We start from the raw sequence: 20553 nt of genomic DNA, 5'->3' as shown, positions 1-20553 counted from the left end.
TATAATTACGATTTCAAAATGAGCTAGTGTTTAATAAGACAATAAGAATTGAAACGAATCATTGCTCATTATAACATAAATACCCTAAATACCCATTATAACAAAAGAAAGGAGCAAGATCTCATCATGCCCCAAACTGAAAATGAGCAAGTGATCATTATAAATACGAATTTAAAATGAGCTAGTGTTCATTAAGACAATAGGAATTGAAATATTGAAATGAACAAGAGCTCATTATAACATAAATTTCAATATGAGTACTCATTATGAAAATAAAATTTAAATGAGCATGTGCTCATTATAACAAGAGAATGAAGCAAGATCTCTTTATACCTAGAACTGAAAATCAGGAAGTTATCATAATAAGTACGAATTTGAAATGAACTAGTGTTCATTTAAACAATAAGAAATAAAGTGAACAAGTACTCATTATAACATAAATTACAATCTAGGTGCTCATTATAACAAGAAAATCGATATGAGCATGTACTCATTATAACAAGAGAAAGAAGCAAGATCTCATTATGCCTCAAAGTGAAAATGAGCAGGTGATCATTATAAATACGAATTCAAAATGAGCTAGTGTTCAGTGAGACAATAAGAATGAACCATTGCTCATTATAACATAAATTATAATATAAATGCCCATTATAACGAAAGAAAGGAGCAAGATCACATTATGCCTCAAACTGAAAATGAGCAAGTGATCATTATAAATACGAATTTAAAATGAGCTAGGGTTCATTAGGACAATAGGAATTGAAATGTTGAAATGAACAAGAGGTCATTATAACATAAAAATCAATATGGGTGCTCATTATGACAATAAAATTTAAATGAGCATGTGCTCATTATATCAAGAGAATGAAGCAAGATCTCTTTATACCTAGAACTGAAAATCAGGAAGTTATCATAATAAGTACGAATTTGAAATGAACTAGTGTTCATTTAAACAATAAGAAATAAAGTGAACAAGTACTCATTATAACATAAATTACAATCTAGGTGCTCATTATAACAAGGAAATCGATATGAGCATGTACTCATTATAAGAAGAGAATGAAGCAAGATCTCATTATGTCTCAAAGTGAAAATGAGCAAGTGATCATTATAAATACGAATTCAAAATGAGCTAGTGTTCAGTGAGACAATGAGAATTGAAACGAACCATTGCTCATTATAACATAAATTATAATATAAATGCCCATTATAACGAAAGAAAGGAGCAAGATCACATTATGCCTCAAACTGAAAATGAGCAAGTGATCATTATAAATACGAATTTAAAATGAGCTAGGGTTCATTAGGACAATAGGAATTGAAATGTTGAAATGAACAAGAGGTCATTATAACATAAAAATCAATATGAGTGCTCATTATGACAATAAAATTTAAATGAGCATGTGCTCATTATAACAAGAGAATGAAGCAAGATCTCTTTATACCTAGAACTGAAAATCAGGAAGTTATCATAATAAGTACGAATTTGAAATGAACTAGTGTTCATTTAAACAATAAGAAATAAAGTGAACAAGTACTCATTATAACTAAATTACAATCTAGGTGCTCATTATAACAAGAAAATCGATATGAGCATGTACTCATTATAACAAGAGAATGAAGCAAGATCTCATTATGCCTCAAAGTGAAAATGAGCAGGTGATCATTATAAATACGAATTCAAAATGAGCTAGTGTTCAGTGAGACAATAAGAATTGAAACGAACCATTGCTCATTATAACATAAATTATAATATAAATGCCCATTATAACGAAAGAAAGGAGCAAGATCACATTATGCCTCAAACTGAAAATGAGCAAGTGATCATTATAAATATAATTTAAAAGGAGCTAGGGTTCATTAGGACAATAGGAATTGAAATGTTGGAATGAACAAGAGGTCATTATAACATAAAAATCAATATGAGTGGTCATTATGACAATAAAATTTAAATGAGCATGTGCTCATTATATCAAGAGAATGAAACAAGATCTCTTTATACGTAGAACTGAAAATCAGGAAGTTATCATAATAAATACGAATTTGAAATGAACTAGTGTTCATTGTTCATTTAAACAATAGGAAATAAAGTGAACAAGTACTCATCATAACATGAATTACAATCTAAGTGCTCATTATAACAAGAGAAAGGAGAAAATGATCATTATAACAAGAGAAAGGAGGAAGCTCTCATTATGCCGCAAACTAAAAATGAGAAATTTAAAATGAACGAGTGTTCATCATAACAATAATTATCAGAATGAACAAGTGATCATTAGAGAGAAAGAAGCATGTACCCATTATACTTCAAACTAAAAATGAGAAATTTAAAATGAACTAGTGTTCATTATAACAATAAGAAATAAAATGTTCATTGTAAAATGCTCATTGTAACAAGAAAATAAATTATCATGTGCTCATTATAACAAGAGAAAGAAGTACCTAAGTGCTCGTTATATCATGAAATCAAAATAAACCTGTGTTCATTGTCACCTTCGTCAAAGGTGATAAGCATGTGTATACTGCCTCGAAAAAAGGAACAATCGTCAGTTTGGGTCTGTAAGCATGAGTCGGATTCAACAAAGGTTCGGCAGCTTTATGAACAAGGCATTTTCCTACTGTACTTCTGAAAGATAGACGTACTTGTAATTTAGAATGAAAAACTATACTTTGTTGACCCTAAGAACTACTCAAACTACAGCTTCAGCATATGAGTATTTGAATGAAATTTGAACATTAAATTTCTCGAGAATGGTGCATCATACGAGAAAATATGAAGAAGACTTATTTTACAAAACGTTCAAATGTTCATTAAAAAGAGTCTACCTTAGTTTTAAGAGTTGGTTTCCTTGAATTTTTGGTATTCTTATGGTACGTCATGGTCATAATGATGAAACAGGAAGAAGTGGGTGATATCTTATGTTCGAAAAAGACTCATCAAATAAATGAAAAACTATATACCGAAATTCATTTCATTCGATAAATCCGTTTGTGAGAACTAAAAATGACATTTTTTTTATAGCTTTTTAACAACCTGTATCTTTTAAACCGAGCCGAGTCGGAAAAAATGGTAAGGGAAAAAAGTGTTTTCTTTGACCTCAAGAATCTATTGTTAAAATATTTGTACGAGTCAAAGACTAAACCTGTATTTAGGATTGATCAAAATTACGACAAAACCAAAATGCTTAATGCCTAAGGCTCTCTTTCACTCGACTCAGCTCTGTTTCGTAGTACCAGGACTGACAGGGACGTACTTCCAACAGAGCCGTAATGGGAAAAAATTAAAGAAATCCTTCGAAATGGAAAACCCGCTGTTGGGGTGAACGTAGGTAGGTATATATCGCAAATTCGAGCCGTCTGATCTCGGATAGGGCCGGGAATCGAGCCACCCCTTCCCTGCCTTCCCCGACGTAAAAGTCAAGTGTGCGGGAGTGAGGAGAAACTCCAATAAACCCGTTATTGCTCCCGTTCGGTAAGATGGCCGCTCGTAAAGGGGGCGCATAAAGTGCACCGATGTCGGTCGGCGGCGCGGGCCCTATAGGGCCCGGAGCCATAATCCGGAGCTCAATGAACGGGCCCTTAATGCGCCGTTCGCTCTACTGCGCCGAGCTTTCAAGCATCGCGTCCGACGCCGTCCCTTTGTAGCCCACCGCAACGACTCTTCTGATAATAACCCACTACTACGGTTTCTCGGCTCTTGTTTATGCCCTTTTTGTCCGCAGTTTTTTCATGCGATTGCCCCAATTCCTCCCCTGCCTCTGCGCCCTCGCCCCCTCGGCGCGATACGGAGGGAACAAGAAATTTTCCGCTTGCCTCTGTCGCGGCGGATCGGAAATCTGGACTGTTTGGGGATTTTTCGATATGCATAACGATTCTCTCCATTTAACCCTTTTATTCTTCAATATCGCCCTTCAAAGGACGAAAAACTGTCTGTTACAGTCGAGCCTGCAAATTGATAGCCGAGGCGTAGCCGTGGATATCAAGCAGGTGAGACAATATAGACAGTTTTTCCCGTCGACCTCACATACCTTTATGAAAGTAAAAAGTTACCCTTCTTATGGCCTCATCTAGGTGTCCTTAATTGCCAATGGAGGAGTTCCCTACATGTTGGCCAACCTAGAAAGAGGTCTAAAAGGTCTACCAACGGGGAATGATTGCTTTCTAACGAAACCTACTTCATTCTTTCCGCAATGATCAAATATATTTATGAAATTCTACTGAGCTTTCTAGAGTTTACTGTTAAAGAGAAAAAAAGATTTTCATAACTTCGATGGCTGATTGGTTGAAATTTATGTTGGCATTACTACTTCTTGTGACAATTGACATATTTCATTGGCAAATGTCATTTTTACTGATATATATAATATTAATATTGTCAATGTGCTGTATAGCTTACAAAATACAAGAAAACAAGAATGCGTTCAAGCAAAGATTGTGCACATAACCAAAACTTTGCCCATAACCTAACAGATTACTTTTTCCTTCTTGACATTTGCCAACGAAACATGTCAATTGTCACAAGAAGTAGTAATACCAACATAATTGTCAACCAATCAGCAATTGAGGTTATGAAAATCTTTTTTTCTCTTTAACAGTAAACTCTAGAAAGTAGGTTTCGTTAGGAAGCAATCATTCCCCGTTGGTAGACCTTTTAGACCTTTTTCTAGGTTGGCCAACATGTAGGGAACTCCTCCATTCCCTGAGCTCTAGTGAAGTGTTACCATTATCCATATCGCTATCACTATCCCTTCTTGATTATAACATTATAACACTAACATCCAGACTACCTACCTAAATCACTGGTGAAATGTAGCCGATTTCGTAAAGAGTTAATTTGACAACATCAAATGACAGTTATTGTCACAGGCACTTATGTCTTCATCAAATTCTGTATTCACAAAATTGATTCTATCGCTCCAGGATCTAATATATTGCCTAGTGACGAAGAGCCGGACGAAAAGTGAATCAGGACGAAAAGTACTCGCCTTAAAAAATAGTCCACTGTTGGTTCGGAAATTAGTACGTAAAATGTCATTTTTTGTTCAGGTCGACGAAAAACGTTTTTTTCGTGCTTGTTCAAATCCATAACTAGACCTGTCACATATTCAGGTATTATCTACGGCCATTAGTTTATTGAGTGTTCCTTCAAAATTTTAGAGAGCCTGATTGAATCGACTCTAGAAGATGCTTTCCAAAATTGTGTCAAGTGGGTTTCAGGATAAGTAGAAATTGTTGTGATCAGGTTCTTAGCTTCACCACTTTCAATGAAGAAGGTTTCAATGATAAGCTAAAAACAGGAACATCACTTGACGATTTATCTGCAGCATATGACACAGTAAAAAACGTGTCAGATGGAAGGTTTCGTATTTTTTTTATGATAATAGTGTTATTTTCAAAACTTTGAATGACAGTCTTCCACAAGGATCAGTTCCAGCACCTCTTCTATTCAATTTATACCTGTGTGATATCCCTACTACTTCTTCTGACAATACGCTGATGAGATCCCTCACATTCCGCTATTCTGATTTAAGATTTACAGAGGATAATCTATCTACAGATAGATATAGAAATTTTGAGGAATTACTTTTTCGAATGGCGTTTGCGTTCTAACAATAATCATTTTAAAAGATTGAAAATTGAGAGTTGTTTTCGGTAATTTTTTTTTTGGGACATTACTTCGATCCAAAATATCTAGAAATTAAGCTTTATTCCTCGCTGAATTTCAAAGCGAATTTGAAACTAGGAATAAATCTTGCACAAACTAGCTGGTACTTTATGGGGTGCTGATGCAACTACTCTTCGAACGGCAGCCCTAGCTTTGGTTTTTTCGACTGCTGAATATTGTTGCCCCGTTTGGATTAAAAGTGCTCATGTGCAAAAAATTTATGCAGAGCTAAATCTTCCTATGAAAATTACTACTGGAACTATCAGATCTTCACCTATTCAATGGTTATCAGTTCTTTCAAGCATTGTACCGCCCCATATTCGTAGACAGAAAGCAGTTAAATTCTTGAAATCAATTTCACTCCTTTCCCATTTCATTTCTAATTCTGTCCTATATTCCACAAGATACGATTCCAAGACTGTCGCGTAAACCCTTAAGGTCCAACTCTTTCCTTAATTCGAATGTAAGGGACAAAGACATTTGGCAGTCTGAATGGAATATGTGCACTATTTTCAACTATAAGAAGTAGTTAGTGATCCCTTGTATAGCTGATTTTGTAAACAGTTTCATCTCTTACAATCCATCACACTCACCAGAGGAAAGGGTTTTTTACTAGGGTTTTTTCCCTAAGCTCTTGCTGGTATCATACACAAAATTGTATAGTACACCCTTCAAAATCCAGAATCTGAGGCTGTGACGCAACCATAAATGAATAACAGGAAGAATAAACTGTCAAATAATGTCAAAACTTTCCTTGAAAACACAATATAAATTTTCTCTCATCACTTGGATTTGATGGCCCTTTACAATTCCAAATGATAAACGCAACAGAAGAGAACAAATAGAATTCCAACAGAATACGTTTCCATATCATAAGAATTTTTTCTAATATGTATTTATATTATACAAGGTTGACAAGCTTTTCAGTACTCGTTTATTATCTGTGAACCGTCGACATAAGTACCCCGGGTTTCTTCTTTTTTCTGTGTCCTGATCATCTTCCCTGTTCAAAAGAAACACAGAAATATCAACTATCAAAATTATCTAGCTTTTTTTTATGAATATCGCTGACTGTCTGTCATATTTCCAGCTTTCTGCATAGACAAACACTAGCGTTGTCCATAGACAAACCATAGCATTGTGTGCGTTGAGTATTTCATATTTTATGGTTGTGTGACACCAGTTTTCGCAGAAATTCGCAGTCGTTCCAGCGACGAGGCGGTGTCCGAGGGCGAAAGACGTCGGTCTTGCGGAGGGACGCCGAAGACGACGCGTTACGGTGGCGCGGGCGACACGGAGAGAAGAAGGAAAATCAATAAGGGAAGAAAGTCGGTTCCGGAACGGTTGGCTGACTCTCAGATTCGTGAAATCGAGCTCGAACCGATATCCGCTCCGCTCGGCGTAGCCGGAAAACGCGGGGACTTTTTACTCCGGGATTTGCATAAAACGATCCCGAATCTATCTGTCGAACCTGTGCGCCAACTTTGAATACTCCCTTTTTTTATCTAGGATTCACTTTCCATTTTCTTCCCTTTTTCCGAGGCGAATGATTAACTGCGACGACAGACCTGACGGTTTTCCGGGGAAAATCTCGGCCTGCCGGCGGGAAATGGCGTTGGCTTCGAAAACAGTGATTTCCGAGGAAATAAGAGGATTACTATTCTGTGGACTGTATACCGTGGTCTGTAGGGACACAGAATAACCGATCATTATAGTCATTTCTATTCCGTGGTTGAAGTTATCGAAGGGTCATAGATATAACTTCAAATTTCCACTTTTTCACGACGAACGATTTCAAAAACTCGTTTAATTTTGTATATACATACACGACACACCCTCTTGTTGCGCCTTTCGGTTGATTTAATCATTAAACAATCTTTTAGAAGTATTTTTCAAATAAAATTTAAGTTCTTGTCAAAGAACACCATAGTAATCAAACTGTTCTGTGATAAAACCACAAAATTAATACATAAATCACGAAAAAATTCCTTGAGAGTGTCAAAGTTCTTCTTCTTTTTCTTCTGGATGTTATCTGATGCATTGCGGACAAGTTTTTAAAATGAGTGTTAGAACTTAATATTAACCTTCTCAGTTTTTTAGTGGAAGAAAATGGCATTTACTATTCTCACTTTTTTTTATATTCTTTTCTGCAGATGTCAGACAATCCTTTCACTTTTGGAATTCTATGAAAAAACTTCGATAAGTGTGATTTCTCACAAACATTTTTTCTTTGTTGGATTTTATGAATTCCTGAAGCTCAAATTGATCGAATCAGTTTGATTTTCTGTGTTTTAATTTGGCGCTTAACAACATTTTCATCCTAGCTTAAATTTGTCATCAAGCTGTAGCATAATTTTGGAGACAAATCAGTATTTTCGGAAAAAAATTCAGATACCAGTAGATTTTTGCTCAATCAGAAACACTAAAATAGTCAGAACCTTTGCTGATTTGCTACACAAGCACATGTAAATTTGAAGCGAATCAACAAAAAGTTTGAAGTTAAATTACTTGAAAACCAGTTGGGCTAGACTTGAATGATGAAAAATATTGTACCTAACTCAAGTGGAAAGTGCCTTTTCTACACTGCGGAAAAGTATCACTTTCCACACTAACTTATACGTTTCCTTTTCAAATTTTCATTCTAGATTTTTGCACCCAATTTCAAGGAGTTACTCTAAGTAGTTGAGTGAATTAAATGTTCATTATTCTTCAATCAAACGTAATGAATATCCCACAAACGTCTGTTTATAACTAGTTTGAATAAAAAAATCGATTTCTCAATAGCGTCCGACTAGCACTGCAATCGGATTGACAAAGCTGCGTCATAAAGTGCAATCCTTTATCCGGATAAAACACCCCCAAAACACCTCCCCAAAACAAGCGCGAATAAATGACCGACAATCCATTAATTTAATCGCAACAGCAACAGACAGAGGGCACTCAGCATAATCCATTCGAAACAATCGAAGAGCAATCATGACCACCCCTGATCGGGGGTGAGATAGCAGCTCCCACAGGGGCGCTATTTGACACATCTAGATTTGACTGGTCCATCCCCCATGCGAATAGGACGCCGTTCTTCTATTGATAAAATAACAGATGTCTCTTAGTTTAATGGGCCCGATGTTGAAACCGCTAATTTGAAAAATTTATACTTACACGACCAAGTGGAGCTTGATTTACCGTCTGTTTTCTGCTGAGCGCAATACGGTAAAGGAACTACAGGGTTTTCAAATAAGGGGTTTCTTTTTTATATCAAAAAAACGAGTATTTTTTAAGAGAAATCAATGGATGTTCATTTCTTTGTAAAGAGATATCAGCTAAGTGGCCGCCACGGCTACGCTTGTAGTACCATATTCTTTCTATGAAATGGAGAAGGTGCTTCACGACCGACGTCCCAAAAAGTTCTTTAGTTTTGCGAACTGTGACTGCAAAATTTTCACCATTCTGTAATGAATTTTAACAATTTCAATACGTTGTTGAAGCGTGTAACTTTCCATTCTTAAAAATGGCGTAATTTTTACTTGTCAAATGTCAAAAATGACAGCTCAAAAAGTGATAGATGTCCAAATAGCAAGCTATTCAAAATGAAACGTCTTATGGAAAACCCTTTACTACAGTGTTGTCGAATTGATAACAACGGATACTTTCGTTCAAAAAAATGGCACAGTTCGTCATTCTCAGTGTTCATCGCTTTGACAACTGTAAAATATGCGATTAATGATCTGATTAACAAAAACACTTATTCCATCGGGCGCCTTCCTCCAATATGTCGTCTGCTAGCCGATTTAACGTAATCATCACATTTCACTTAACGCGCAAGGGTGTAGGACCATCTGAAAATACCGTATGTCACTTCTACTACGGGCTGAAAAGAAGCGACCAACTGGTATAATCGGGATCCTGAGGGAACAACGGGAAAGACCGAATTAATGCCAGTCCGATGGTAGCTACATAATTGCTCATTTAATTTGGGTACCTACCCTTTGTCCTTTTCTCCAAATCTATTCTATTTGGCCGGTCCCTGAGGAGAGGTAATACGGCGAAATCGACCTTTGCCAGATTGAATTGGACCGGGGTTATGATGAAGAGTTTTGGCACGAAAGAAAACGTTGTGTAATGACGGTTCTGTGGGCCGAGTTTTTTACATTGGTTCATAATTCGTCCATAGCAGGTTATCGACGTTTTCTCTTCCACGAGACGACAGAAAAGTAGATATTGTAGAAAAACTGATCGTTCCTGACGAATAAATTCATAGAAATTCTCTTCAATAAATTCATTATTAGTGAGTGCTCTGTTTTCTATGTCACTTCGTTGACGTTCCTTTTTAAAAGAAGGAACACAGACAGGGATTACGAAATTTCATTGAATTTTTCATTTGTTGCAGAAGATTACTCTCAAAAGTCTTTTTAATTAATGTCAATCCGTTGGAAAACTATTCAATGTCCACATTTTTGACCTCGTCGTTTCAAAATCGAATTAATGTTGGTTTAACACGAATCAGATTCCATAGCAAAACGTATATTATACCTATGGGCAAAACCTGTACGCGAACCGAGGTATATAAATACACACGGTATACGCTATCATAATAGGTGTCAGTGATTGTGCTCTTCCAGAACCAGCCAATTAATTGGACATTATTGAGGCATATTTATGATGCATATTTCAAATAAATGGAAATTAATCAATTAATATACGTGAATTTATAACAAGGAATACGATACAGAAATATATATACTTGTCACAGCGTTCATGAACGCGTCTGTGATATTTTACCAAAAACTGAATTATACAGGGTGAGTCTTTGATTCGTAGAGATATTTCAACAGAAGATTCTTGGGGTCAAAAGAATCACTTTTTTCCATTACCGTTTTTTTCCGAATCAGCTCGGTTTAAAAGATACAGGCTGTTGGAAAATCATAAAATTTTTTATTTTTAGCTCTATTTTAAAAGCGGTTTTATCGAATGAAATGAATTTCGGAATATAGTGTAGATTCTTGAGGTCTTTTTTTCCTTTACCGTTTTTTCCCAATCAGCTCGGTTTAAAAGATACAGGCTGTTGAATAACCATGAAAAATTTTTGTTTTTAGTTCTATCTCACAAAGGAATGAATATATATTATAATTATAAAGGGAACCTTCATAAATATTTAGTAAGGTTACGATGAAAATTTGGCGTTTGGTAAGAAAAAGGCGTCAGTGACATGCAATGCAGTGACATCGGATAACCTTGTGTGGGGAGAGACAAACTTCGTTGTGTTGAAAATTACAATAATGAAGTCATCAAAAATTAACCATTTCGAAGTTGATTTTTCTTGATGAATTCTATCAACCATAGAAGCAGCCTCCTACGAGTTCTACGATTGGTGATTTCAATAATATCCCGCATGAAAACCACCGGCTGAATTAACAGTGTCGCGCGTAAACAAACTGAGCGTGGTATAAATGAAAAGATTTATATTCAAGAGTAACGTGCTATATAAACATGGGATAATCGATGCAAATCTGGGAAAATGTATCGTCCAATATTTTCTAATAGACCTGTATCGTATATTAGGCCGTGTATAGGTGAACAGTGCTTCCGTTTGAAGTAAGCCGATAATGGAATAGCGATTGCACTAATTGTTTGAGCCGGGCAAAAAAGACGAACAGGTTGATCACAAGTTTCTTCATAGGAATTATTATCCATAATTCAGATCAGTTTTTGATGAATAGCGACCGGCTAATTTGTCTGGCGGCAATTTTCCTTTGATGTCCAGGGATTTTATACGCAGAGCCGACTTTTCTTTTTTGGTAATTTCAGCACTTTTTCGTTTCCTGGAAATATGTACAGTTATACTCACCTATTTATTGATGAGACACTAGGTACATTATCTTGGGAGCAGATGCCTTCTGCTAACAGTCTATCTCTGATTTCCCATGCGAACATGGTCGGATTTTCTCTCTTATAATTTGCTATTGCGTCTACTACTGGTGGTGTTGCTACTTTTGGTTTTGAGCCTCCTATTACTCCCGCTTTGAAGCTACCCGTTTCATAATACCTGGAAAAAATTGAATAATGTAGACTCATATACAATTTGCCAAGTAATTTTTATCAAATATTTAGTAAGCTGCAACATGGAGCTCCCAGGAAGTATTTTTGGACATTTTATATTCGAAATTCTGTAAGGTGTTTGTTGATATAAAATAGATATATCTGTACGATTGTAATATAAACTATATGTTTGTAGGAGAACTACTTTGAAACTTATTCTTATTTGAAGGGGGAAATGAAGGTCAACTTTTGACTTTTCGTAGATGTAAATGTGATACATATTCTGAAAGAGGCAACTCTTCTAGTAATAAGTCTGAAAATTTCATCCATGTCGGCGCAACCGTTCGGTCTTGAACAATTTTCAACTGAACCCATCTTTTTCAGGATTTTTCGAAGGTCAGCTTCTGAGTAGCTTTTCTTCCAGGATAATTATCGTAGATCTTAATGTGATACATATTCTGAAAGAGCAACTATTCTAGTAATAAATTTGGATATTTCATCCATCTCGGCGCAACCGTTCGGTCTTGACGAATTTTTAACTGAACCCATCTTTTTCGGGATTTTTCGATGGTCAGCTTTCGAGTCTTTTATCTCTGAATAAAAGTAACCGTAGATAGAAATGTGATATATATTCTGAAAGAGCAACTCTTGTAGTGATAAATCTGAGAATTTCATCCATCTCGGCGCAACCGTTCGGTCTTGACGAATTTTTAACTGAACCCACATTTTCATGATTTTTCGAAGGTCAGCTTTCGAGTCGTTTATCTCTCAATAAAAGTAACCCTAGATGGAAATGTGATACATATTCTGAAACAGTAACTCTTGTAGTAATAAATCTGAGAATTTCATCCATCTAGGTGCAACCGTTTGGTATTGACGAATTTTTAATTAAACCCATCTTTTTCAGGATTTTTCGAAGGTCAGCTTTCGAGTCGTTTATCTCTCAATAAAAGTAACCGTAGATGGAAATGTGATACATATTCTGAAAGAGCAACTTCTCTACTTATAAATCTGAGAATTTCATCGAGCTAGTTGTAATGGCGGTTTCAGGAGTGATGTTGATGTGGGGGCATAATTTTATATTTGAAATTCCGATTATTTGTGCTATGTAGCTTGATTATTAGCATTCGTCCCAGATAGATTAGGCTTCGTAACAGAACAAAGCCAAATTAACCCCTGTCAAGCCTCAAAAACCGTACGGATCATTCGATTAAAAACCGCAGCCCTCAACTTAATCTCATAATCTCTCTCATTCGCACTAATACAACTTTGATCCAGTGACGCAATACCAGATTTCGTCATGCCAGGCCCACATCATTCCCTGAATCGAATTACGCCGAAAATAATTCAGTTATAGCCCTGCATTAGCGCAAATAACGGGGACTTTATTGAGAGACTGTATGCGACAGGGGTGGCAAAGGGGTTTGAAGATATCCCCGGGGACTCTTGCACTTTCAAACGCACCCTGGTTGATCTTTTTGCGTCCCTTTTTCCAATCAAATCACAACGGCAGGACATGTAGATTGGAAGGAGTGTAATGGGCCTACGGAAGGACTCAGGATTTGACCTTTCATCGGTGTGATTCATAGGACCGACCTTTGAATCATTCGTAGGTCCAGGTGGTTTTAGCTAGCTCGAAATGAGCTGCAACTAACCGTAAGTTATATTGGAAAGAAAACACCCTGTATCTATCAGCATAACTCGACAGTTTCGGGCATATTGATTAAGAGAAAACCCAATGGATTTTTATCTCCCTATGTGTGAAAAATCACCTCCTATTGCAGGGAGAATCTTGTATATTTGAATTCTTCTCCAAATAACACACAAAATAATTTTTCAGGGGAAAATATACTCCATTCACATTTATTTTAGCAGTCGGTTGGCCATGAAATGATTTTCTCAAGTTTTTGTAACTAGAACGGAGTAAGATTGGCACTCATGAAATGTCGTTAATGTCATAACGCCGTTGCCACAACTAATATCAATTTTCATTACGAAAATGCCGAAAGTGATTGAAAAAAGAGACGGGGTTGGAAGTGCTACTTAGAATTCAGATACGCTCATTCAAATAGTTATACCCTAATATTCTGAAATCCACAATACGTCAGACGGTAGCGAACATATTCAATGTAACAGAATTTATATAATGGTCATCTGAATCTAAACGACTTATATTTCAACTGAATATTTCTACAATCAGAAAGATTGTGAATGAAGAGGGTGAGAAAGAATTTCCTTCTATTGGGAGATCCAAAACAGTGGTGGCATTTGAGAATTTTATGTTTGAGTGAATTAATGCGAAAAGTTTACTACAGGATTTTCGATGAATGTCATCGTAGTATAAGTTCCCGAAAATTTAGTTTTCCATTTTTCCTTTGACTTGTCCTATACATTGTAAATGTCTTAAGGTACCAAAAAATACCTAATTATTATTATTATTTCAATGTATTAAGATGAACAGCAACAAATACTAGCCAGTTGTCCTGTTAATTGTTTATTCATGTGAAATTTTTGTTCAAAGGTGAAGTTTCAAGTCAAGACTTGAAACTTCCTTTAATTCCTTTCACTTATATTGATGCAAGATGATTTTTGTTGAAGAATTTAACATTCTTGTAATTATCTGTTAATTCCTTCAGGAGATACCCATTCCCAACCACTGCATCATATGCATTTAATCTTCGGGTTAATATTTTTGAAGTCTACAACTGATGTAACGTATTCAAACTTTAGCCAAAGAAAATAACGAACATTAGATAACTCTCCTCAAGCTAGTGCATATAAGGATATTATACTGATCTCTTGTATTTTCCATGCAAATAACTGGATTTGATATACCTTCAATCAGTTTGTATATACTTCAATTATGTTCGTCACATATTTTCCGAAAAAATTCGAAACTTACGTAGAACGGGCAACATAGCGTTGATTTAAAACCCAAAAATGTTTTGACAAGCTTCATAATCCCACATTTTCGTACTATACAGAGTGAAATGTGTCAAATTTCCATGGCCAACCTAGTGCTAAAATAAAAGTGAATGGAGTATACACGCCTTCGGAACGCTCGATGAACACAAAAAACATTTTAATATCCGATAATATGACTTCCCATTAAACTTATTCGTAATCTATCGATTCTCATTGTGTCGCAAGCATAATGAAACGTTACCCACGAAAATCCATCACACAAATGAAACGACTCTTCCTGAATCAACATCGATTGCGGGGCTGTAAATAGCAAAAAAATAACATATAATCAAAACCACTCAGACTTATTGAGTTGAATACAATTTTGCCCGGACACGTGCCGTCGAGAAAAAACATCAGAAGTGCATATTACAACCCCCGTACTGGCTCCATAACTCGATATTGTGTTGACAACTTATGACATTTAGGGTGACATTCAGAAAAGGGGAAACGTTGACTGTTGTTTAAGTTCTATGGACAGTTTCGGGGTCGGCACTTATTGAAGCGAAGTGAACTCCTATATGGGTACTCGATGAAAATGGGATTAATGATGAAGTGGTCGAGAAACAGGAGAGAGATGTAGAAACTGGAGGATCGATTGTTTTGTGTTCTTCAACGACCTCTTCCTTCATCAATTGATAATTGACTATAACATAGCCAAATGCTATGTTAACGTTAACAGAAAAGGTTTTTTTACTTATTATAGATCTCTGTCAATCTTTGTAGTTGGGGAGCCAACGATGCTAAAACAGGATTCACTCGAGCGTCGTGAAGACCTAGTGGATTTTGAAGATTAGATGGTAGAAACAAAAAAAAGATTCTATAATGTATGCACTTTCAGCGGTGGGGAAAGCGTCTGTAGGTTTTCAAAGATGTAAGAAAATATCGTCAGGTGTACATACTCGAGCGTGTCAGATTAAGATACTGCATATGCCCTACGTGTCTCTGATAATAAATTCATGTTAATCTGACAGTTTGCGTGGTGGGGCTGGCTGTACGGAAGAGTTGAAAATGGTAAAAAAAAAAAATTTTCGGACTAGTCACATTTTTAGAGCATATGTTTATTGGACCCAAAGGGAGCTACTTTTCAAGAGACTGACACAAGGTCACAGCGGTCCTTTGAAAATGCAAAAAAAATCGTTAAATATACATACTCGATCTTGTAAGATTTTCATACAGATGGTTAATCTCGGTGTTGCGGACGTGTTGACCCAATAATCTGACACTAATCAGGGGTGGTTTTCTTAATCTGACAGTTTGAAGATGACAACATGGCATTTTTTTTAAATATCTCCCTTCCTGTACCTCTAATCGTTTCTGTATTCATCATGAAAGTTGTAGATAATAAAATTCTATACAACTTTTGTCTGAAGCAATTTTTAATACCTTCATCCGTTTTCGAGCTAGAGGGTGATAAGAACGAGGAGCTTAGCCACACATGCGAAAGGCCAAGGTCAATGTAGAAACCCAGTCTAATGTTCATTCATCGCCATATATCTCAAAAACGTTCAAACGTAGAAAAAATTGCTTCGGACAAAATTTGTAGATAATTTTATGCTCTACAACTTTTATAATGAATGCGAAAACAATTTGAAGCCAAGGAGAGGAGATAATTCGAAAAAACTAATTTTTGTGACCTCAATGGCCAATTTTTATTGTTTCAGCTTGCTGAAACTGTCAGATTATATTTTTTCCGTTATTCTTGAATCATTAGATTCAATATTAGGATCAAACTGAAAGAATTGTTCAGTTATAAAAAAGGAACCTAAAAGAGATGACGCGAAAGAAGTGGCTGTTTTATATCATGTGAACTCAGAACTTGTCCATAATGTACCTGGTAAATCGCGTACGTTTGTAATTGACAATTGTTGCTAAATAATCCAGTTTTCAGTGACCAAACCATAAAATCCCTCAAGAATTTAAAGCTTCGGCTTAGAGAATCCACACACACATCGAATGACACATTGAATGGCCACCAAGGTAACCTAATACGAATCAACTGGACTATTTGTTATAGGTTTAGATAAATTTGAGGTTTGTGCTCTCCAGACGTAATAACTGGATGATTTTTGAACGACAATAACTAATTTTTAGTTTAGAGCCTCCATTTTAATTTGACATTTGTCTTAGTTTAGTCTTTTAGTGGGTTCCAAGGTAGTTTATGGAGGTTTTGAAGAAGCTTCCAATTGACAGTTTGATTCTGGAATTATCCTGCAGGATGTTTTGTTCGTTTTCGTTGAGACAATGATAACAGTAGAAATTTTTTAATTGCTCTTATGGTTTTCGTTGCTCCTCTTGTTATATCATATTCGTCAGATGTTCGAAACAAATAATCTCATAATTACAAATATGTCCATCCCTTGACTAGAGCACAAAACAAAGCGAGCCCAAACCAACCCCGCAAACCACAGAAGATAAGTCACGCAGCAGGAGGCCTTGTTCATGACTTCTCCCAAATTGAATTCATGCGCCAACTTGGCTTTTATCATTTTTATATCCCTACAACATAATTGCGGGCATAAGCCACTCACCCTCCCGCGCGGGGATGATAAATGCCCGGCCGCATGCGGTCTTCGGACGCACAGAATAAAGTTCTTCTTTTTTTCGGGAAGCGGGCACTAAAAAACGGGAAAACATTACCAGCAGGTTATGTGATCGTGTTAGCTTCGCCCGATGACTATCCCGGAAGCTGGGGGGGAACGCCGGCTTTCGCAGGGGTTGCGCCGGGGGGTTGAACAGGGCGCCCCATCGAGAGAGGACGATGTAGATCTGTATAAACTATTGCGTGGATTTGATGAGATTGTCGGAAGTGCTGTGAAATTCGGATATAAAGAAAGAGAGAGAGAGAGAGGGTGTGTGGTGCATTGGATTTTACTGATAGGGAGGTTTTGAGGGGGTGCGGCAGGTTTGAGCTTGGCGATGTTATATGTTTTCAAGGATAGGAGATCAATTTTCGGTTTATCATCTCCAACGATGATACTGCAGGAGCGATTCTCGTAATAAAAGATTCCGACGAACAAATACAGGGTGATTCAACGCCTATAAGACGTTTATGGAGAACTACATTGCAATTTCGACAATGAATTCTCCCACTGAAATATTTTCAGGCCTCTGCAACTTCCCCTATTATCAGAAAAAGAATAATACTTTCTTATTTCAAATGGCTGATATGGGGTTGACGAAGGAAACACAATGAAATAGGCAAGAACAACAAGATCTCTTCAGTCTGGGTTCCAGGTCTCCCTGGAAACGAGGAAGCCAAAACACTAGCCAGAAAGAGAGCACAAATGCCACCTACTGGCACAAAGCCTTTCTTTGGTGTAGGAAAACGCACCTATAGGCTAACCTGGATACGGAAATACACAACTGTATCAATTCGGCATCACTGGCATTCTGGAAGCTAAAGGACAGAGCGTTTCAAAATCACGACCTCAATCTGAAGACCTAGACAGCTGTTTACAAAGCAGTCGTCTTCCCAACGCTTCTTTACGGAAGCGAAAGCTGAACGCCCTACAGGCGACATATCTAACGGCTTTAACAAACGCAACAACGTCATGTAAGACAAATAATGCACATCAGATGGTTCCACAAAGTTTCGAATGCAGAAGTCTTGCAGCGCGCGAGTTGTATAACAATTGAGACTCAAGTAACGAGGATCGGACTCAGATGGAGCGGCCACATTCTGAGGATGCAAGACACAAGACTCCCCAAAATAGCTCTGTATGACGAATTAACAGAGGGAGCTCAGAAACCAGCAGGCCAGCATAAGTGGTTTAAGGATATACTGCATCAACTCCTAAAATCAGTTAATGCCAATCATAACTGGGAACAACTAGCGTCAGATAGATCACAGTCGAGGTCTTTGGTCTACAGTTATAATGGAGGCTCGAGAAGAATACAGCGGCGGCCAGATCCGGTCGGTGACTATCCATGCCCGGAGTGTGGAAGGATCTGTAGGTCACGGTTGGGTCTCTTCAGTCACAGGAGGGCACACAGTCGTAAGAAGCCCTAAGAAATTATAAGCTTGATTACACTGATAGTTTTGTTTTTGTGTCTGTGTGACTTGAAACCCCAAAAAGGAACAAAAATCTATATTCCGTCAAATGTTTTTGACATTTCATGAAGGAACATCGAACTTCAGTTTCTCTTTGTCATTGTCAGACTAATCAAGAGCAGTTGAAAATTACTGTTTGCCTTTATTTCAAGTTTATCCTCTGAATGTTTCTATTTAAGGCGCATGGTTTATTGTACGTAAAATCGACTGAAATAAAAAATCATGCGTCTCTTCCTGAAGATCTTCAATGTCTTCCAACGACAAGATCTGGCAGGTCCCCAAAACTCCCAATAAGAAACGATATTGGAGTTCTGAAAAACGACACACAACATATTCTCCTACTAACCGAGAGCCGCCTTCGGTCACGTGGCCATTAATCAATTTTACAAGATCGATTATCACCATTCTGTCGCAATTAATTTTTCCACTGTTTGCGTTCGACCATACAACCGGCTCAGATGTCAAGCGGACCTGGTCTTCTATGATTTATAAACCGCGCAGGCTATTGATATAGAAAGCTGCCTCAAGAAAATGATTTGTCAATTGCGGCCGGATTCGCCTCACATATTAATCATTATCACTTCAGTATAGGAAGTGATCTACCTAAAACAGACCATAGAATTCACCCGACGTTGACAAATGATAATTAAACTTGTCAAAATGACATTGACGTTCACCAGCATTTCTATGATTCAAATGTCGTTTTATCGGAAATTCCGGAGAGGAAGGACATCAAACTTGCCGCCAAGTCACGAGTAGATTCGTCCTTGTCAGCTTCTGGCTAGCCGAACGGAATGCCAGGACTTTCGGGTGTGAAACCATAATTTATCGTAGCGTTTATGACTGAAATTTCTTGCACACTTCTTCCACCTCAGCGCGTTTGTCCCACGTGTCATTCACAGATCAAGGCGGCTGTAGAGTAGTAAATTTTACACATTCTGTGCTGCATACTGCGAACATGTGTGCGTTCCGCGTATAATAGGTGGTATTGAGGTGTATTTTCGGTGAGAATGTATCTCCCGACAAGCCGCAAGGAGGTAAATGGGTGCCATCATAACTCTGCGATTTGTTCCGATGGTTTTGGTCGTAAATCAACGGATATGGATTGGTTGCATCCCACTCTAGTGAGAGAAAGAGCAGAAGCTTCTTCAAGGGATGTCTCATCATTGATTTCGAAGATTGAATCACTATAATCAAAATTTGATAAGGCTTAAAGTTCGCACATTGGTTTCTGAATATCCCTTCTCAACTTAAAGAAGTTTGAAAAAATATCTCACCGGCAAACTTTTCATCTCCATTTTCACACTTCATCAGTATTGAAGAGGAGACGAATATACCATGAAACAGTTAGTAAAAGTAGCACAAAAATCAGACAACTTAAGACAGTTTATCCCTCGAAGAATTATTCTGAATTTTAATGAGCAGGTATCTGTGGAGCAACGGAAGCTATTTCATTTACAAGGGCAACACTTTGGCAACAATAGTTTCAAAATAATATTGCAGCAGTTAGATATCTAAAAATAAAATCAATTACTGTAACTGCATTACCGTTTCAATTTCATACTTCCATGATTTCATTTGGATTGGAGTCAAAGAACATCTCTTTACTGAGGAATTTGCAATATTCATCTTTGAAAATAAATATCACTTAATTTATAGGAAAAATTCTATGATATGATCACCACAACAATAATTCATCAGATTAGGCTGGTCATTCGCAAATGATGGACATATTTGCAAGAATCTGATGGACCCAATTATAACATGTATTATTTCTTATAAATGCTGATAAAGTTGTCCAAACGAATAAACCAAATCGAATCATTTTGTTACA

At 36.9% G+C, this 20553-nt stretch overlaps 1 protein-coding gene across 4 annotated transcripts in view; it reads right to left on the bottom strand.

The window, feature by feature from the left end:
- Positions 1–20553, bottom strand: part of LOC123322730 (paired box protein Pax-5) — a 189478-nt gene that overhangs the window by 39954 nt on the left and 128971 nt on the right. For all 4 annotated transcript variants that reach the window (XM_044910722.1, XM_044910724.1, XM_044910723.1 and 1 more), the window contains one exon: positions 11511–11708. In XM_044910722.1, the coding sequence (XP_044766657.1) occupies positions 11511–11708 (198 nt within the window). The remainder of the gene's footprint in view (positions 1–11510; positions 11709–20553) is intronic.

This window comes from Coccinella septempunctata, chromosome 1, assembly GCF_907165205.1.
Source record: "Coccinella septempunctata chromosome 1, icCocSept1.1, whole genome shotgun sequence".
Classification (NCBI taxonomy): domain Eukaryota; kingdom Metazoa; phylum Arthropoda; class Insecta; order Coleoptera; family Coccinellidae; genus Coccinella; species Coccinella septempunctata.
This window is presented reverse-complemented; position numbering and strand designations above follow the sequence as displayed.